Below are 16,109 nucleotides of genomic sequence, written 5' to 3' on the forward strand. Positions count from 1 at the left end.
TCGGATACTTTCTGAAAAGACCTTGTACACAAAGCTCGTCAAAAAGATGTATGTTATGAGAGCTATATTTTAATTTCATATGCATGTAATATACATACGTATACTTTATATACCAACCCATTCAGCCTACGTGGACAGGGGACCCAGTAATGACAGAGCATGCCAACCTATTCATACCCCTGTGGCTATGATGTAAACAAACACACTTCTGCCATGTGTACAAAATCCCGCCAACCACTGTAACTTACTAGTGCTGGTAATTGTACATAGCAGCCTAGTAGTGTAACTGTTCCCATTTAGTGTGTACTCTGTTAGCAGAAGTGTCTGATTGATCTTGTTGGGGCAAGTTTGTAAACAAAATTGGTTAGGTTAAGAGTGTTGTACTGTGCGCTTTTTTAACACATAAGCATACCAAATTCTGTGATTTGCTGCGTACAGATCTTTTAAACAATGTTATGCAGCGTGTTCTGTCCTGACTTCTCGGACCCAGTCACGGTGCAACCTTGGGTTCCTAATTCCTGACCGGGTCAGCACTAGCAAGGAAGGGAAACACAAACACCACGAGTAAACAAATACAATAATATATTAATAGAGAACAATTATACACACAGCATTCTATTACCAAAGTCGAAACTACACAATGCCTTACACTGTTATTGACCTCAATCACTGTCCACCTAGTTCAGCTTCTTTGTCTCACATCTGGGTTATATCCTCACAGTATCACAAGCAATATGTCACCAATATATCAAGTACATCACCACAGACAGATTTACATACCACTCATCCCCATATACCCACCAGGACGGTTCTTATGATTGAGTCCTTAAGTCTAGGTAATCGCATGACATAGACGGGTCCTAGCTAGTACCTCATCTCCGCGTGACATGTACGGAAGCCCCTAGCTACCTTAGTCTATATGAGCATCACAAAGGCCGGGAGTATACTGTAAGTCATGCTGGGGGAGTGAGGTGGGAGGGGGGGGCTTAATGAGGATAGAGAGGGTCTCTCACTGGTGGGGCTGGGCCAGGGGCAGGGAGGAGGGGGGCGAGGGTATAGCAATGAGGTATCTGGAATATTGCCATGTTCCGCGAGTGATACAGGACTGGACCGTCACTGCCCAAGGAGGGTTTCAACCCGGGGCTGGGGTTATACACTCCGCTGTGATTCACAGGGGATCGATTCATCAACAAGGTGGGGAAACACTGTGTGAGGGAGGGAAGTGTGCCCGAGCACGGAAGAAGGGGGGGGCGGACCACAGGGGAGACACTTCACACGGGGGAATGGCTCACTGGTAATTCACTGTGGGGGGGGGGCTCAACACTGGGGAAATATGTACAATTATGAGACCTGTTACTCACAGGTCTGGCAGAGAGGGGACTACAGCCCACAGGCGAGAAGGCCTATGCGGGGAGCTCCAGGTGGCGGCCAGGTGTGGGAGGCGGGCCGTCCGGGTAGCTGCACAGACCAGTGGGGTCTGTGGAGTTGCCACTAGTCCGGGAGGAATGGGATGGTGTCTGGGGCGGCTTCTTAGCCGCATCGGTCCTTCAGGAGGCAGGACTCTCGGACCTGGGACCGAAGAGGGCCAGGAGTCAGGCTGCACACTGTTGGCCTTTGGTCGTCTTTGGAGTCCGGGGGAGGGCCTGTGGGAGACCCGGGCCGAGAGTCGGCCAGGAGGAAGGCGCTGCCGGGGTGGGGTAGCCTGCACCCTGGTTCAGGGGGGCCATCAGGGAAGCACTGTGGCCACCAGCGTTGGGGGAGGTCCTTCGGCCATGGGAAGCACCTGGGAAGGCCCGCTGGCTCCGGGGACTGCAGCCTCTGCTACAGGGGGAGGCCGGCAGGGTAGGGCTGCGGCCTCTGGTCCTGGCGGAGCCCGTCAGCATCTGGGGTGGGCAGGGCTGGAGAGACTGGATACCAGGCCTCGAGGAAGCCTCATCTGGTCTGGACTCAGGTGGGGAGCCTGTAGGGGAAGAGACTCCAGCCTTCCAAGGAAAGGGATGGAGAGAGGGGCGCCTCGCTCCACCACTGGGGCGGTGGGTTGAGTCAGAGGTGACTCCCTTCGTCAGACAGCCCCGTTGGGCACTGCCTGTGCTCCTACGTGGATCAGGGGTGCAGGGGGGATCCTGTTGTAGGACTAGGGCCTCCTGCCCCTGAGACATCGGGAGGAAGAGGTCTGGTGTACTCTCTCAGCTTTCACCACAGCTCTGGTGGAATGTGCCCTCCCTTCGTCGGGTTGGAGGTACCTGTCCTGGGGACGTCAGGAGGACGAGGTCAGACAAACTTTCGCAGCTTACGCCACAGCTCCGGCGGAGTGTGCCCTCCTTCCGTCTGGGAAGGTCTTGTGCCTGTAACGTCGGAAGGAAGAGGTCGGATGTACTCTCTCAGCTCACGCCACAGCTTCGGTATAGCATGCCCTCTGTCAGTCTCGGCAGGGGGATAGCAACCCTAGAGGCTCCTCCTGGGTCCTCAGTCAAATATGGTGCTGATCCAAAGGACTTGGTGTCCAAGGGTGTGCTTGGGAGCTTGCCACTGCAAGTGCCACCCCGATTCTGGTGAGAATTCCCTCTGCTAAAGAGTAGTGTACTTTCCCTGTACACTGCTGGGTGATCTGGCTGCGCGGAAGAGGGGCGCTGGGTCACGAGGGATATATGCCATTGTTGCCTGGACATTGGCCCAGGTAAATTAGCCTCTCCATTGTCTCCTTGTGGGGTGGGTGTCACCCCCCACTCCCTCCTCCTGGAGTGGTGGTGTCGGGCTCACCCTGCCACGCTAGCATTTTAAGTAAAATTAGTTTTTTTTTGTTCCGGTTGTTATTTCCTTTTATTCGAACCCTGAGAGATGAAGACCTCCCTGCAAGGTCTGTAACACTTATTAAAGAATACCACAGCGACATATGTCAGTCAAAATTTTGCTAGCATCATTTTACTTCTTGTATATTTTTACCTCCCTGTCTTCCTTTTCTTTTGGTCATGATACTCCTTCCTATCTCCTTCCTTCTTGCTTACCACACTCCTTCTCCCTACCTTCTGTACACTGTGAATCCCAATGTCTGAAACATCTGTGGTTCACTGGTTGTGGAGATATGCATTCATAATGCTCTCTGTACCAGTTGGCCAAATTTTTTACATCCAAAAGGGGGGAAAAAATCCACCACTGGTTGTGGAGATATGCATTTATAATGCTCGCTGTACCAGTCGGCCAAATTTACATCTAAAAGGGTGGAAAAAAATCCACCGCTGGTTGTGGAGGCATGCATGTATAATGCTCTCTGTACCAGTCGACCAAATTTACATCCAAAAAGGGGCAAAAAATCCACCAATCAAACCACCCATCATCCATTACTTTTTTTTTTAACCTCATCCTGAGGCTAAGCAACTCAATCTTGACATTTAAGGCAATGGAGACCAGCCTCACTAGCCCCAAAGTAGCAGTATGAGGGCATTGGCCCCAACCTTCCCTCAGACAGAAATGCTTACAGGCTCCCTCCTGGAGCCTCAACCCCCTTGACCACCAGCTGTCACATGGTATAAGGTTACCACCAAGCATAGTAAATGGTATCCTGGGTAGAAAGCCATTTGGTATGGTGCTCAGTGTAGTCAGCTAGGGTGGTGGTAGGGAAAAGAGAGAGAGAGAGAGAGAGAGAGAGAGAGAGAGAGAGAGTGTCCTTGCATGTATTGTGAAGCTAAGTGATGTGTGAATGACTGGCCCATTTCACTAGATTGATAGTTCTCTTACTCTTGTGTTTTCTCTGTCTTGTTTTTTAATCCTACCAACCCCATGTTTTGATGCTGATGACAGTAATGAGATCTGAACATCCAAAGTTCTGGACTGTTGTTTACCTGGTCTGTCTGGGTGAGTAAACCTATCAACATCAGGCAGGCACCATCCCTGCAGGGCAACCCTGTGCAGTTAATCAATGTTCCCTAGCAACAGAGAGCGCCTCGCCAGTATGGCACAAGGAAGAGTGTGGTGGTTTGGTCTCCAAACGAATGCTGCATGTGCATCCCTTCATCCAGTTAACATGGACACCATAATAAGCTCCACATCACCCCGTTATATGGTTACTGCCAGGTGTTGTAAATGGTTTCCCGGGTTGCAGGAAACCATTAGGCTTGACAATCAGTGTACATCTACCTAGAGTGGAAAGAAGAATAATACAGTGACAGGAAAGATGAGAGAACCAGAAAGGAAAGCGAGCAGATATATAAAAAGAATGATAAAGGTGAAGGAAGAATTAGGCAACACTTTATCAAGTAAGTGGATGATGGTCACCACCTACTACTATAAAAAGTTCTGGGTAGATAAATTCTTAGTATGACGATTCCACTGCCATGTAAACTCTAGGTAACAAGGTTCCTTTTGTTGGTAACACAACATTTATTAAAAAATTGTTTTATTAGGAAAGACATAAGGATCACACAAATTACACTAATATCAAAAACTTATGTACAATATATTAATGACATGGTAAGTACCTGACTATTATAAAGTGAAACATACCTGGAAAACAAAGTAAACAATAAGGAAGCTATAAATATATAAGTGAACTGGAAACTGCTCTATACTCAAAATTTAATCATTGGTGGTCACAACATATTGGAAAATATTAAAACCTAATAATGATTCAACCAGCTAGCTATACATTAGGAATCTAATATACAAAGAGTAAAGTATATTAAGGCATGGCCATAATAGAATACAGTATTAACCCTTCAGTATGATAATCCCCACTGACTTTATTCTTATTACCTACAAACGATTTTACGCAGCTCAAGGTAGACCTCTCATACTGCAGGAGTTAAAAGTTATTCTTACCTCTTCACTCCCAAGGATGGCTCCTATTGAAAATAACTCATCTGGTAACTGCACAAATTTATAACCGTATCATACTGTACTAATCCTACACATGATGGCACTGTGCACTCTGGGTAGGGTAACCTCAGCATCCACCCAGAAGCCAACCACCTCACATTTCCCTGCACCTCACCATGGGAATGATCCGGGTCTGACCACAGTGAGGCACTGTCTACCACATGGGGGTGTTAGATGCCTGCACAGTGCATGAACTGTATTGTACCTGGTCATCCTATAGGTATTGTTCAGTACAATACATACAAGTTGCTCACCTGTGGTCAACAGGTCTGCTCAGAGAGACTAACTAAAGTTAAGCAACAACAACAATTGAAAGGGCTTCAAAAGCAAACAGCAGCACCTTCTCATCAGTGTTGTGCTAAAAGTCTTACGTTTCATCGTCAATGAAATGTGGAAAAAAATGTGTTAACCTATTAGCTGTTAACTACTAAATCTGCATTAAATAAGGGTTACTGTTGGATAATTTTATTCAGATAAGAGGAATCCTGGGCACCAGAAACACTATAGCTCTATGAGCATTTTGGCTCAGGATTAAGAACTGTACTTTATTCTAGTTCATAAGAGATGATTATTCTCAATTCAAAGAAACCAGCCACAATATGAAAAGTAAGCTCTTGCCAATGATATTAGTTATTTCATCTAATGCTTGCCACTGTCAGATAATTCATTTAGCATAAGAAGGGCCTCCTACACTGTGGGTTAACCATTTCAGTATGATTATGTTTATTTTATTCTTAATATGTCAGATGATTTTCTTCAGCTAAGGGAAGGTCTTTCATGGTCACAATATGTAATTACTGCAGTGGGTAGCCAAGTGCATCACAATTATTGTCAAGGAGTTCCCGGGAAGTATCTTGTAGCTTCATCAGGAACCGCTCCAGCTCAGCACGCCCAAATGCCTGCACAAGAAGGGAAAACGTATAATTATTATTACCAGTATTATTACTATTAGCCAACAGAAGGCCATGCGTGCACAGTGAAAGAAGCGTTCTGCACAAATGTGGAAGTCTATCTATCTATCTATCTATAGCCCGACGCCCTAATCCCGCAAAGGGTGGCCACAGACAAAACGCCTCCAAGTCACTCTGTCACCCACCATTTGACTCCCCTCCCCCCAACTCACCCCCCCCTCCCTCATATACCTCTCAACTCCATCCCTCCACCTCATCCTCGGTCTACCCCTCCCTCTCCCTCCCTCCACCTCACCTACATACACCCTCTTAGTCAGTCTTTCATTCTCCATTCTCTCCACATGTGGAAGTATGCATGGAAAAGTCTGAGAGGAATGAGAGAATTGTGACAGAAGATATGAATGGAAAAATATGGAACGTGAAGGTGGATGGAGTAGTTGGTGACTAGGGTGTGCCAGCAGAAGTGGATGAAAATGGCAGTGCTCTAGTGGACATTTGTGTGGGGAGGAGGTTGACGACTGCCATTATCCCCTTTAGGCACAAAATGATCAACAGGTATACGTGGCGAGTGATGAGAAGGGAGGGTGGTGAACTGAATGAACAGAAGGCAATTACTGATTAGTGTGGATGAGAGAATGAGAAATCATGTAATGAATGTAAGAACATGCAGAGCTTGGGAAGTGGACCTTCTGACCACCACTTGGTAGTGATGAAAATCCAGTACAAATGTGATGGATGAATAAAAAGAGAGAGAGACAGGAGGAAGTAGTCCATAAAAGAAGGGAAGAAAGGTTGTAAGAGGATGGAAAGAAGACAGAATACAATACTGAAGTGGAGGAGCAATTGGGTATATATGATTTGGAACAGATGGGGGAGGTGGAAGTTGTGTGCAAGACATTCACAGACGAAATCTGTGCAGCATGTAAGGTGGTATGTGGGGTGAAGAGAAGATGAAAAGGGGTGCAAAGAACAGCATGGTGGAGTGAAGATGTGAGACAGGCTGTGGCACAAAAGAAAAAAGCATATAGTGAGTGGATGGAGAGCAGAGGCATGGCAAAAGTTGAGATGGAAGAGAGTGTTAGAGGGGAAGAGAGAGGTGAAATGATTAGTAAGAGGAAGTAAGAAGAGAACAGATGAGGAATTTGGAAGGGATTTGAGTGAAAAGTGGAGGGAATGTGAGGAAATGTTCTGGAAGGAGGTAAAGACAGAGTAATAAATATAAAAATGGTACACTGACAGTGGAGAAGGGAGAAAAAGTGAGCAGATGGAGAGAACACTTTAAGGAATTGTTAAACATAGAGAATGAAAGTAATGCAAGTATAAGTGGCTGGGGAATGGCTGGGAGAAGGGAGGTAAGAAAGGAGGACGAGATCAGTAGGATGGAAGTAGTGGAAGCAATGAAAAAAGTCAAAATGGGGAATGCCCCAGGAATTGATGGAGCGCGTGGTGAAATGCTGAAGCATTGGGGAAAGATAGTAGCTGAAAGAATATGGAAAATGTACAGATTGGCCTGGGAGGAAGGTAAAGTCCCAGCGGATTGAAAGTCAGGTATAATTGCTCTCCTGTACAATGGAAACGGGGAAAAAGAAGAGTGTGGTAATCATGGGGGCACTTGTCTTCTCAGTGTAATAGGAAAAGTATATGGTAGGTTACTTACTGACAGAGCTAGGGAAATAAAAGAGGAATTAGTTGGAGAAGAACAGGGAGGTTTTCGGAAGGGATGAGAATGTGTGAATCAGATTAATATATATTAATCCTTATGTCTTTAGAGGAAAATTTCTAGGGAAGGGAAAGAAGTTGTACGTGGCCATCACGGATTTGGAGAGTGCATACGACAGAGCAGATACACAAGGTATGTGGAAAATATTAAGAACAATTATGGAGTAAATGAGAAGCTGTTGAACGCCGTGAAGAGAATGTAAGAAGGTGCTAAGGCTCAAGTGCATGTGGATGGTGAACTGAGTGAATTTTTCTATCTGAATGTTGGACTGAAACGGGGATGTGTCATGTCTCCATGCTTGTTCAATCTGTACATGGCTGGAGTTATAAAAGAGATACAAGGTAGGGCAGCGAATGTTGGAGCAGCCCTAATAAGTAAAGACAACATTTGGAAACTTCGTATTCTGTTGCTTGCAGATGATACTGTATTGTTAAGTGAAGACAAAGGAGAACTGCATGGCTTGGTGAATGAGTTGGGGAGTGTATGTAAGAAATGGAATCTAAAGGTGAATGTAGGGAAGAGTAAAGTTATGGTCGTTGAGAGAAATGATGTCGCTGAATGAAAAGTGAGGTTCAATGATGAGGAAATGGAAAATGTGAGTGCTTTTAAGTACTCGGGTACTGTGATGAGCAAGGATGGAAGTTTGGAAGATGAAGTGCCTGAAAGAGTACGACATGGAAGAAAGGTTGCTGGTTGTTTGAAAGCAGTGATAAGAAATAGGGAAGCGAGCATGGAAGTAAAAAAAGTCACTGCATTATAGCACTGTGATACCAACTCTAACATATGGAAGTGAAGCTTGGACCTTGTTGGAAGGACACAGGTCAAGAGTGAGAGCAGTGGAAATGAGTTATTTGAAAGGAGCATGTGGAGTTACATGTAGCAACGGACTGACAAATGAAGAAGTGAAGGAGCGTTCTGTGGATGAAATGGAATGTTAAGAGAAATACACTGAGGTGGTTTGGACATGTGGAGTGGATGGGGAGCAAGAGACTAACAAGAAGAGTGTATGTGAGTGAGGTGGAGGGAGGGGGAGGCCGAGGATAAGATTGAGGGATGGAATGGAGAGGTATATGACAGCCGGGAGGGGGGGACAACATGGAGTTGATTTGTCTGTGGCTCCCCCTTATGGGATTAAGATGTCTGGCAATACATAGGTACAGACACAGATTCTTGGCGGAGGCAGTAACAGTGGCAGCAATGGCAGCACCAACAGCAATGTGCTCAGCACATGTTTACAAGTTCACAATTACAAGAAGCAGGACATTGGTCATATACAATACAAACTTCATCAGCAGAACTGGCACCAATTAAACCCTATAATCATCTGTCATATCACCTCTCCCAAAGATCATACCTACTTGGAAACGGAAAGGCTCTGAGCTACTTCATAAAGGATTCATCATCATCATCATCATCATCATCATCAGCAGCAGCAACAGCAGCATTATCATCATTATCATTGTCATCTGGACCTCCTTTCCCATCAGGGAGGAGGTCCAGGGTGAGGAGTAGCAATGTCCAGACAGCCCAAGTTTGTCCAATCTAATGGGCCATGCATTTAAGCTCCTGGAATCCTGGCTCAATCTGATACGCCAAAAGCTTTCATCACATTCTGTAGCTTCACATAAACATATCCAACAGAGTCAATCAGAAAGCTATCGCAATGAAAAGAGGTGCCAAATCCCTGATCGTGCACTTCTTTTCACAACATTCATCCAGCCAGCTCGATCTTGTCAGTCCCCTAGCCTCACTGACTTCCATACCTATGTTCCTCACACACTCATCCACCATATCCCTCCACCTTCTCCTTGGCCTACCTCGCCTCCTCCCTTCTTCAAATTCACTCAGATAAACCTTTTTCATCACTCTGTTGTTCTCCATTCTCTCCATATGACCATACCATCTCAGTACACTCTCTTAAATTTAGGTGTCCACAGACTTCCTCATTCTGCATCTTTCACGAATCACATTACTTCGTATCCTATCCACTCTCTGTACTCCACATAAATTCCTCAGCAGTTCCATCTCCACTGCTCTCACTCTTGACTTTTCATTTTCATGCGACACCATAGTCTCACATCTGTGTGTTGAAGTTGGCACTAATACTCCTTCACGTAAGCCTAGTGCAGCTGCAACATTCAAGCCTCCGTTTCTTATTAAAGCCTCCATAGCACCAGCTACCTTCCTTCCTTGTGTCACTCTACTTTCCACTTTGTTTTCACATTTTCCTTTTTTTTTTTTCTATCACTGTACCCAGATATTTGAACTCTCTCACTAACTCCAGTTGCTCCATTCACTAACATCACACTCAGAGTCACCTTCTCTCAATTATCACCACTTCACTCTTTTCTACATTTACTCTCACGACACGACGCTCACTGACATCAGCAAAATTCTACACTACTCTACGAAGTTCTTGTCCGGTATTTGCAAGCAGTACTACATCATCGGCATACAACAAATCTGAGATACAGGCTGTCCCTGAATTACAAAAATAACTGGTTCTTAAAGGTCTTTCCTAAGTCATTTTTTTTTTCTTAAGTCCACCTCTCATTCTTCTCTCTCTCTCTTCAACCCAACCCCAATCCCATAATTACTGAGGTCACAAAGTTCTTTCCCTCTACCCCATTGTCTTTCTACACCATACCTACTTCTGTGTTATCCTCTCTCTCTCTCTCTCTCTCTCTCTCTCTCCAACCCAACCCTAATCCTATAATTACTAAGGACACAAAGTTTTCCCTCTATCCCATCTCCTTTATACTTCATATCTACTTCTGTGCTATCCCCCCTCTCTCTCTCTCTCTCTCTCTCTCCAGGCGCCCTACAAATGAGTGGCGGAACAGTAATGAGAGTAGTATAAAAGAGCGACAAAATATACTATTAAAAGAGCGGACGACCTGACTGCCTCATTATCCCCCCCACCTCCCTACCTGTCACCAATCCAGCCAAACTTACAAAGCCGAAACAAACTCCAAAACAAACAAAGCCAGTCAAACTCGTCTGTTACTTCCATACAATCTGTCATTGTGTCTGGTGAGTCCACACAGTAAAGTCATGCCAACATGGAGTTCACCGTTACAGAAACTAACAAGGGAAAAAAGTGTATAATTTATGAAGGCTACAAGTTTAGAGTCGACACAACATTAAGTGATGGAAGTTTTTCGTGGCGGTGTACAAATGGGAAGTGTAAAGCGCGAGTGAAAACAGACTGTGAAATAGGTAGCATTGTCCCAGTGCAGTTGCAACACAATCATGAAAAAGATGAGAGAAAACTTGAACGACAGCAATTACGTACAACAGTGAAAAGAAAAGCAAGTGATAACATGACAGCAAGGCCGGCAAAAATAATTAGGACAGAACTTTGTAAAGTTACGGAAAACAATCTGCAATCTGGTGATCTGAAATGTCTGGCACAATCAATATACCGTGAAAGAAGAAAACAATATCCTGTTTTGCCTAAAAATCGTGAGGAAGTCTATCAAGCTCTCGAGTCCATGAATACCACCACCAGCAAAGGCGAAGAGTTTGTGTTGGAAAATAACCCAGACACGGGCATTGTTATCCTATCATGTACAACAAATCTGGAATTTCTGGTAACTTCTGCAGAGGAGATTTTTATTGACGGGACCTTTAAGAGTGGTCCAAAAATTTTTTATCAACTGTACTCTATCCATGGCTTATGTAATGGCCATTATATTCCTTTAGTATATGCTCTTTTACCAGGTAAATCGGAGGAGATTTACCGAACCATGTGGAAATGTTTACATGATATTTGTGTATCAAAAAATCTGCAACTGCAAGCCTCTGTTATACACGTGGATTTTGAATTCCCCATGCTCACTGTCCTGAAAGAAACATTTCCGGATGCAATCATCAAATGCTGTAGATTCCATTTAGGGCAGGCATGGTGGAGGAAAATCCAAAACCTTGGTCTAAGTAAAGAATACAAAGACAAGAATAGTGACATAGGACAGTGGCTAAAACTATCATATGGTTTCCATTTCATTGATCCTGCAGATATTGAAGAATGTTTTGTTGAGGAACTGATGTCATGCGCACCACAGAATGAAAAATGTACTAATTATGCAGACTATCTAGTTGATAACTATGTCACGCCTCATTCAAAATTTCCACCAGTGCTTTGGGCTGAAGTCCCTTCTAACAACAAACGCACAAACAATGCGGCTGAATCCTTTCATGCACATTTCAACGCACAATTTTACAAAGCTCACCCATCCATCTTCATCTTCATGGATGTAATTAAAAGGCTCCAAGCAACAACGTACTTGAAAATCAGAAGTACCGGCATGCCAGCTGTACCAAAGAAAGTGGCTAAAGAGAAGTGTGAATATGCCATAACTCAGTTCACCAAGTACAAGTCGGGGGATATTAACCGACGTCAGTACTTACAATCTATGGGTTGCAAGTTCATGGCAAAAACGGATTTGTAAATATGTATATATGTTAATAAGACGCAGAATTATCTTAAGCTTCATTTTAACTGACACATTCATTTTAACTGACATTCATTTTAACTGACATTCATTTTAACTGACCAATATAACAAAGATATGATCTGTACACATTTAACCAATATGACACTGATTGTAGTAAGCCACTCTAAAACAGAAAATATTTTTCCTGCTCAAAAACCTACTTCCACCTCCCTGTGGTGAGCAGGGGGCAACAGGTATTAACATCTGGCTAACGGAAGAGGTAATTAAGACGCTCAATTGATGTAAAATATGGCCGCTCTTTTAATAGTAAATCTGTCGCTCTTTCGAGAAAATTTTGTCGCTCTTTTAACATATAGATTCGCTCTTTTGTAAAACTCCGCTCTCTCCAACCCAACCCTAATCCCATAATTACTGAGGTCACACAGTTCTTTCTCTTTACCCCATCTCCTTTCTACTCCATACCTACTTCTGTGTTATCCTCTCTCTCTCTCTCTCTCTCTCCCAGATTAAAGCCCATTATTGTCTCCACTCTTCCACTTATCCCCTACCCTTCCCTGAACTCCAATTAGACACTTCACCAGATCCAGTTTCAGAAATCCGCCACTAGGTTCGCTTCCGTCACCCAGCTCTGATGCGGGGTATGCATTGAAAAACTAGCCAGCGTAGTTTCTTTTTAATTCTGACACAAAGTAAAACACCTCAAAACATATTTTACTCATCAAATTACTCAGATGGCACGATATGCTACAAAGAAATTACAATCTGGGAGCCCTCTGATTATATATAATGTATTGCAAGTGTCATTTTGTAAACTCAGCTTTCGTCAGTTTACTCATCTCTGTAAGCATAACATAGAGACAAAACCTAGGCAATTTTACTAGAACCATCCATAAAGCAAGATAACTGTGATTAAAATATTTGTCATTCGTTACTATCCACAAAAGAAAATAGATGTGTAGCCGCATATTTAGCAGCACCTTTCGATATGCTGCCCTGCCTGATGTATGACTTTTCCTAACAATACGGACCTGTTGGATGTCTTGATCATCTTAGCAGACAAAGTCTAACATAAATAATTCTTTTAAATGTTTCCCTGGCTCCATTGCACAGTTTAGTAAGTTTACACTTCAACTCTTCGTACTCTGCTATGGTTATCATGTTGTACTGCGCTGCCGTTTGTTTGGACTAATATGGCTGATTCACCAACTAAGCAATCGTTCAGTACATTATTTTCAGTGGAACTGCTTACTCCTTTATATCATGCTAAAACACACACATCAGAAGTCCTGAAGGTAATCTCCTTTTACTAACTGCACACGATTTGTTTAAATACAGTATATGTAAATAAACAGCACACTATTTTAGTCCCTACGTGAAGATTCTCTGAAAGCCTGGTTATTCTTTTTTTTACAGGTATATATATATATATATATGTGCTTGATTGAACAGGAAAAAATATTCCTATAAATATCAATATTATTATAAATTTAGTATTAGGTACAATTTCACAGGTCTTTAAAACCCCACAAAAATATTTAATCAAGGCTGGGCGACGCTAGACCACCTGGTGGCAGACCTCTGAAACAGAGTTTGGTGAAGCCTCTAACTATCACATCAGCTCCTTGTCAGTGTCTTCCCCTAACCCCATACTTCCTTGCTATGACTGACACCCCCTCCCCCACACACACACAATTTTTTTTTTGTATCTGCGGATTTTTTTGTACGTAGGGGTTTGACTGTATTCCATCCATCACCATTCATTATCAAAGCCATCCCTCTCTCCATTACTCATGTTTTTACTTCTCTCAGTACCATCCATCCATCCATCATCCAATCCTACGTTGCCCCATGAGGAGCGTAGGAGCCCGGGGCTAGGCAGTTGGTCCTGACATTTAAGACGAGAGTGATATACAGTATGCACTGAAGAACCATGGGGACATCACACATCCTTGTTTCACACCCAGTGATCGTGAACCATTTACTTAGATGCCCATTTACTCTTACATATGCCTCACTACCACCATAACAACTCTTGATGGCACCTAGCAGCTTACCATCTACACCACACATGAGCAAAACTTTCATAATCTTTCTCTGTCTACTTTGTCGTATGCATTTTCCAGATCCATAAATGCCATAAACACCTTATAGTCCTTCTCACAAGCCTTCTCCACTATCTGTCTCACTGCAAATATTTGATTCACACATCCTCTGCCACTCCTAAAGCCACCCTGTTCATCACTCAGTAGGACTTCTGATATCTCTATTACTTTCTCTACAATAATTTTTCCATATACCTTCCCTACCACACTCAAGAAACTTATGCCACAATAATTCTTGCACTCACTTCGCTCACCTTTATTTTTGTACGTGGGTATGATCACAGCCTTTTTTTACTTTGCTGACACAGTTTCACTCATCCATGCCTTGTTACTTATCTCCAACAAGCACTTCATTCCACGATCTCCACTACATTTAATCATCTCTGCATACACGTCATCAACCCCAGGTGCCTTCCCATTTTTCAGTCGCTTCAGGGCATTCTTCACCTGTACGAATGTCATGTTTCCAGGTACTGCATTCCTTCTCTGCACACCCCCAAAACCAATCATGTTTACAGCGGCTCTGCTCTCTCTATTCCTGTTCGTCAGGTTTTCAAAATATTTGTCCCATCTGGTCCTTACTTCATCCCCATGGGTTAATAATCTACCACTTACATTCTTCACACTTTCACATTTCTTTCCACTGTCACTTCTACATTTCTGCACCTCTTTCCAGAATAACTTCCTAATTTGCATTCATTTTTCTTCCTAGATCATCGTTTAACGCATTTGTTTTCCTCTTCACTAGTCTCTTTACATGCTTCTTGCTCTCAATATATTCAGTTCTTATTTTAATTCAACCCCTGTCCTGTAACCACTCTAGCCACTTTTCCTCTTTTCCTCCACTGCTCTCTTAACCTCTTCGTCCCACCATTCTGTACCTTTCTTCTTTGTTGTTACCTTGCCACATCACACACCGCTTTAGCATTCCTGACTAAGCAATCCCTATATGCACACCACAGGCTGTCCAGATCCATCTCATTCCAATTCACTGATTCAAACTCCTCCCCTACTTTGTAAACAGAAATGAACCCAAAATGGATCCTAGAGGGACTCCAAGCAAAGGGGGAACTGAGTGTGAGTAAGAGTGATCCACTATTATTCTCCTGAGATCAATCTGATATATGACTCGAGAAGCAAAAGGGCATCATGACTGACACCATAAAAATTGCAGACATCTAGCAATAGTTCATGATTTACAGTGTCAAGGGTCAAGACTGATCTAACAGAATCAAGGGTGAGGCCATGCCACTACAGGTGTTCACCACCATATTATCGAGAATCTTCATTAACACAGTTCTAATTCAATGGTACCATATTTTTCAGTATATTAACCCGCGCCATCCCGGTGACGTGAATTAACACGGCAACATTGCAAGGTCCCTAATTTGCATAATTTTCAATTTTCGCGAGTGATTTCGCGAGTGATTTTTGGCACGTATACACGGGACATCTTCCTCTATTTCTCTACAAGATGCCAAGCAGGAACAATGCCTTACACCGCATAACCTCTCCCCCCGCCCCTGCACGCCATTGTCTCGGCAATTCACCTGTTACCAGTGACCTGGCCAATAAAGACATTCAGGGCCAGAGTGATTCCCCAATCGGTGACAATGTGGAGGACAAAGTTTACATAGCATTAGAGGAAGAAACAGTCAGAAATGATGATCAGGTATTGTGGGAAAAAAAAGGTCATGAATGGTGATGAGTTAGTGAGTGAAACAATGCTTATAATGCCTATATTACTGTTTGAAAACCAACATACTCTTGTACTACATATAAATTAGTACCAAGTAAATAAATAAATACTGTTTATGAGTGGATAAAATAGTTACCCTCCCATAGAACTCGTTTTCTTTGGTGCCAGCCTGTTAGAAAACCCAGTCAGGTAAGGAAGTACTCATACCTAAATCGGGTATTTTAAACCTCAGGTGAGCGATTTCTCTATGAATTTTCAATGTTTCTCACCAAAAGCGGATGTTTGAGCCAAAAAAAAAAGGTCCATAAACATCGGGATGGGGCGGGTTAAATGCACTCCCCCCCCCCC

At 43.6% G+C, this 16,109-nt stretch overlaps 1 protein-coding gene across 1 annotated transcript in view; it reads right to left on the reverse strand.

Annotated features, from left to right (window-relative positions):
- Positions 1-4,403: 4,403 nt before the first annotated feature.
- The window catches only part of Nup107 (nuclear pore complex protein Nup107), a 399,651-nt gene continuing 387,945 nt past the window's right edge, over positions 4,404-16,109 (reverse strand). Inside the window, exon 18 of the mRNA XM_080276587.1 lies at positions 4,404-5,771. Coding sequence (XP_080132713.1) covers positions 5,667-5,771 — 105 coding nt within the window. The 3' untranslated portion in view covers positions 4,404-5,666. The remainder of the gene's footprint in view (positions 5,772-16,109) is intronic.

The sequence above is a fragment of the Coenobita brevimanus genome, chromosome 65 (genome assembly GCF_032717465.1).
Source record: "Coenobita brevimanus isolate Jiangsu-jjx chromosome 65, ASM3271746v2, whole genome shotgun sequence".
In the NCBI taxonomy this organism is placed as follows: domain Eukaryota; kingdom Metazoa; phylum Arthropoda; class Malacostraca; order Decapoda; family Coenobitidae; genus Coenobita; species Coenobita brevimanus.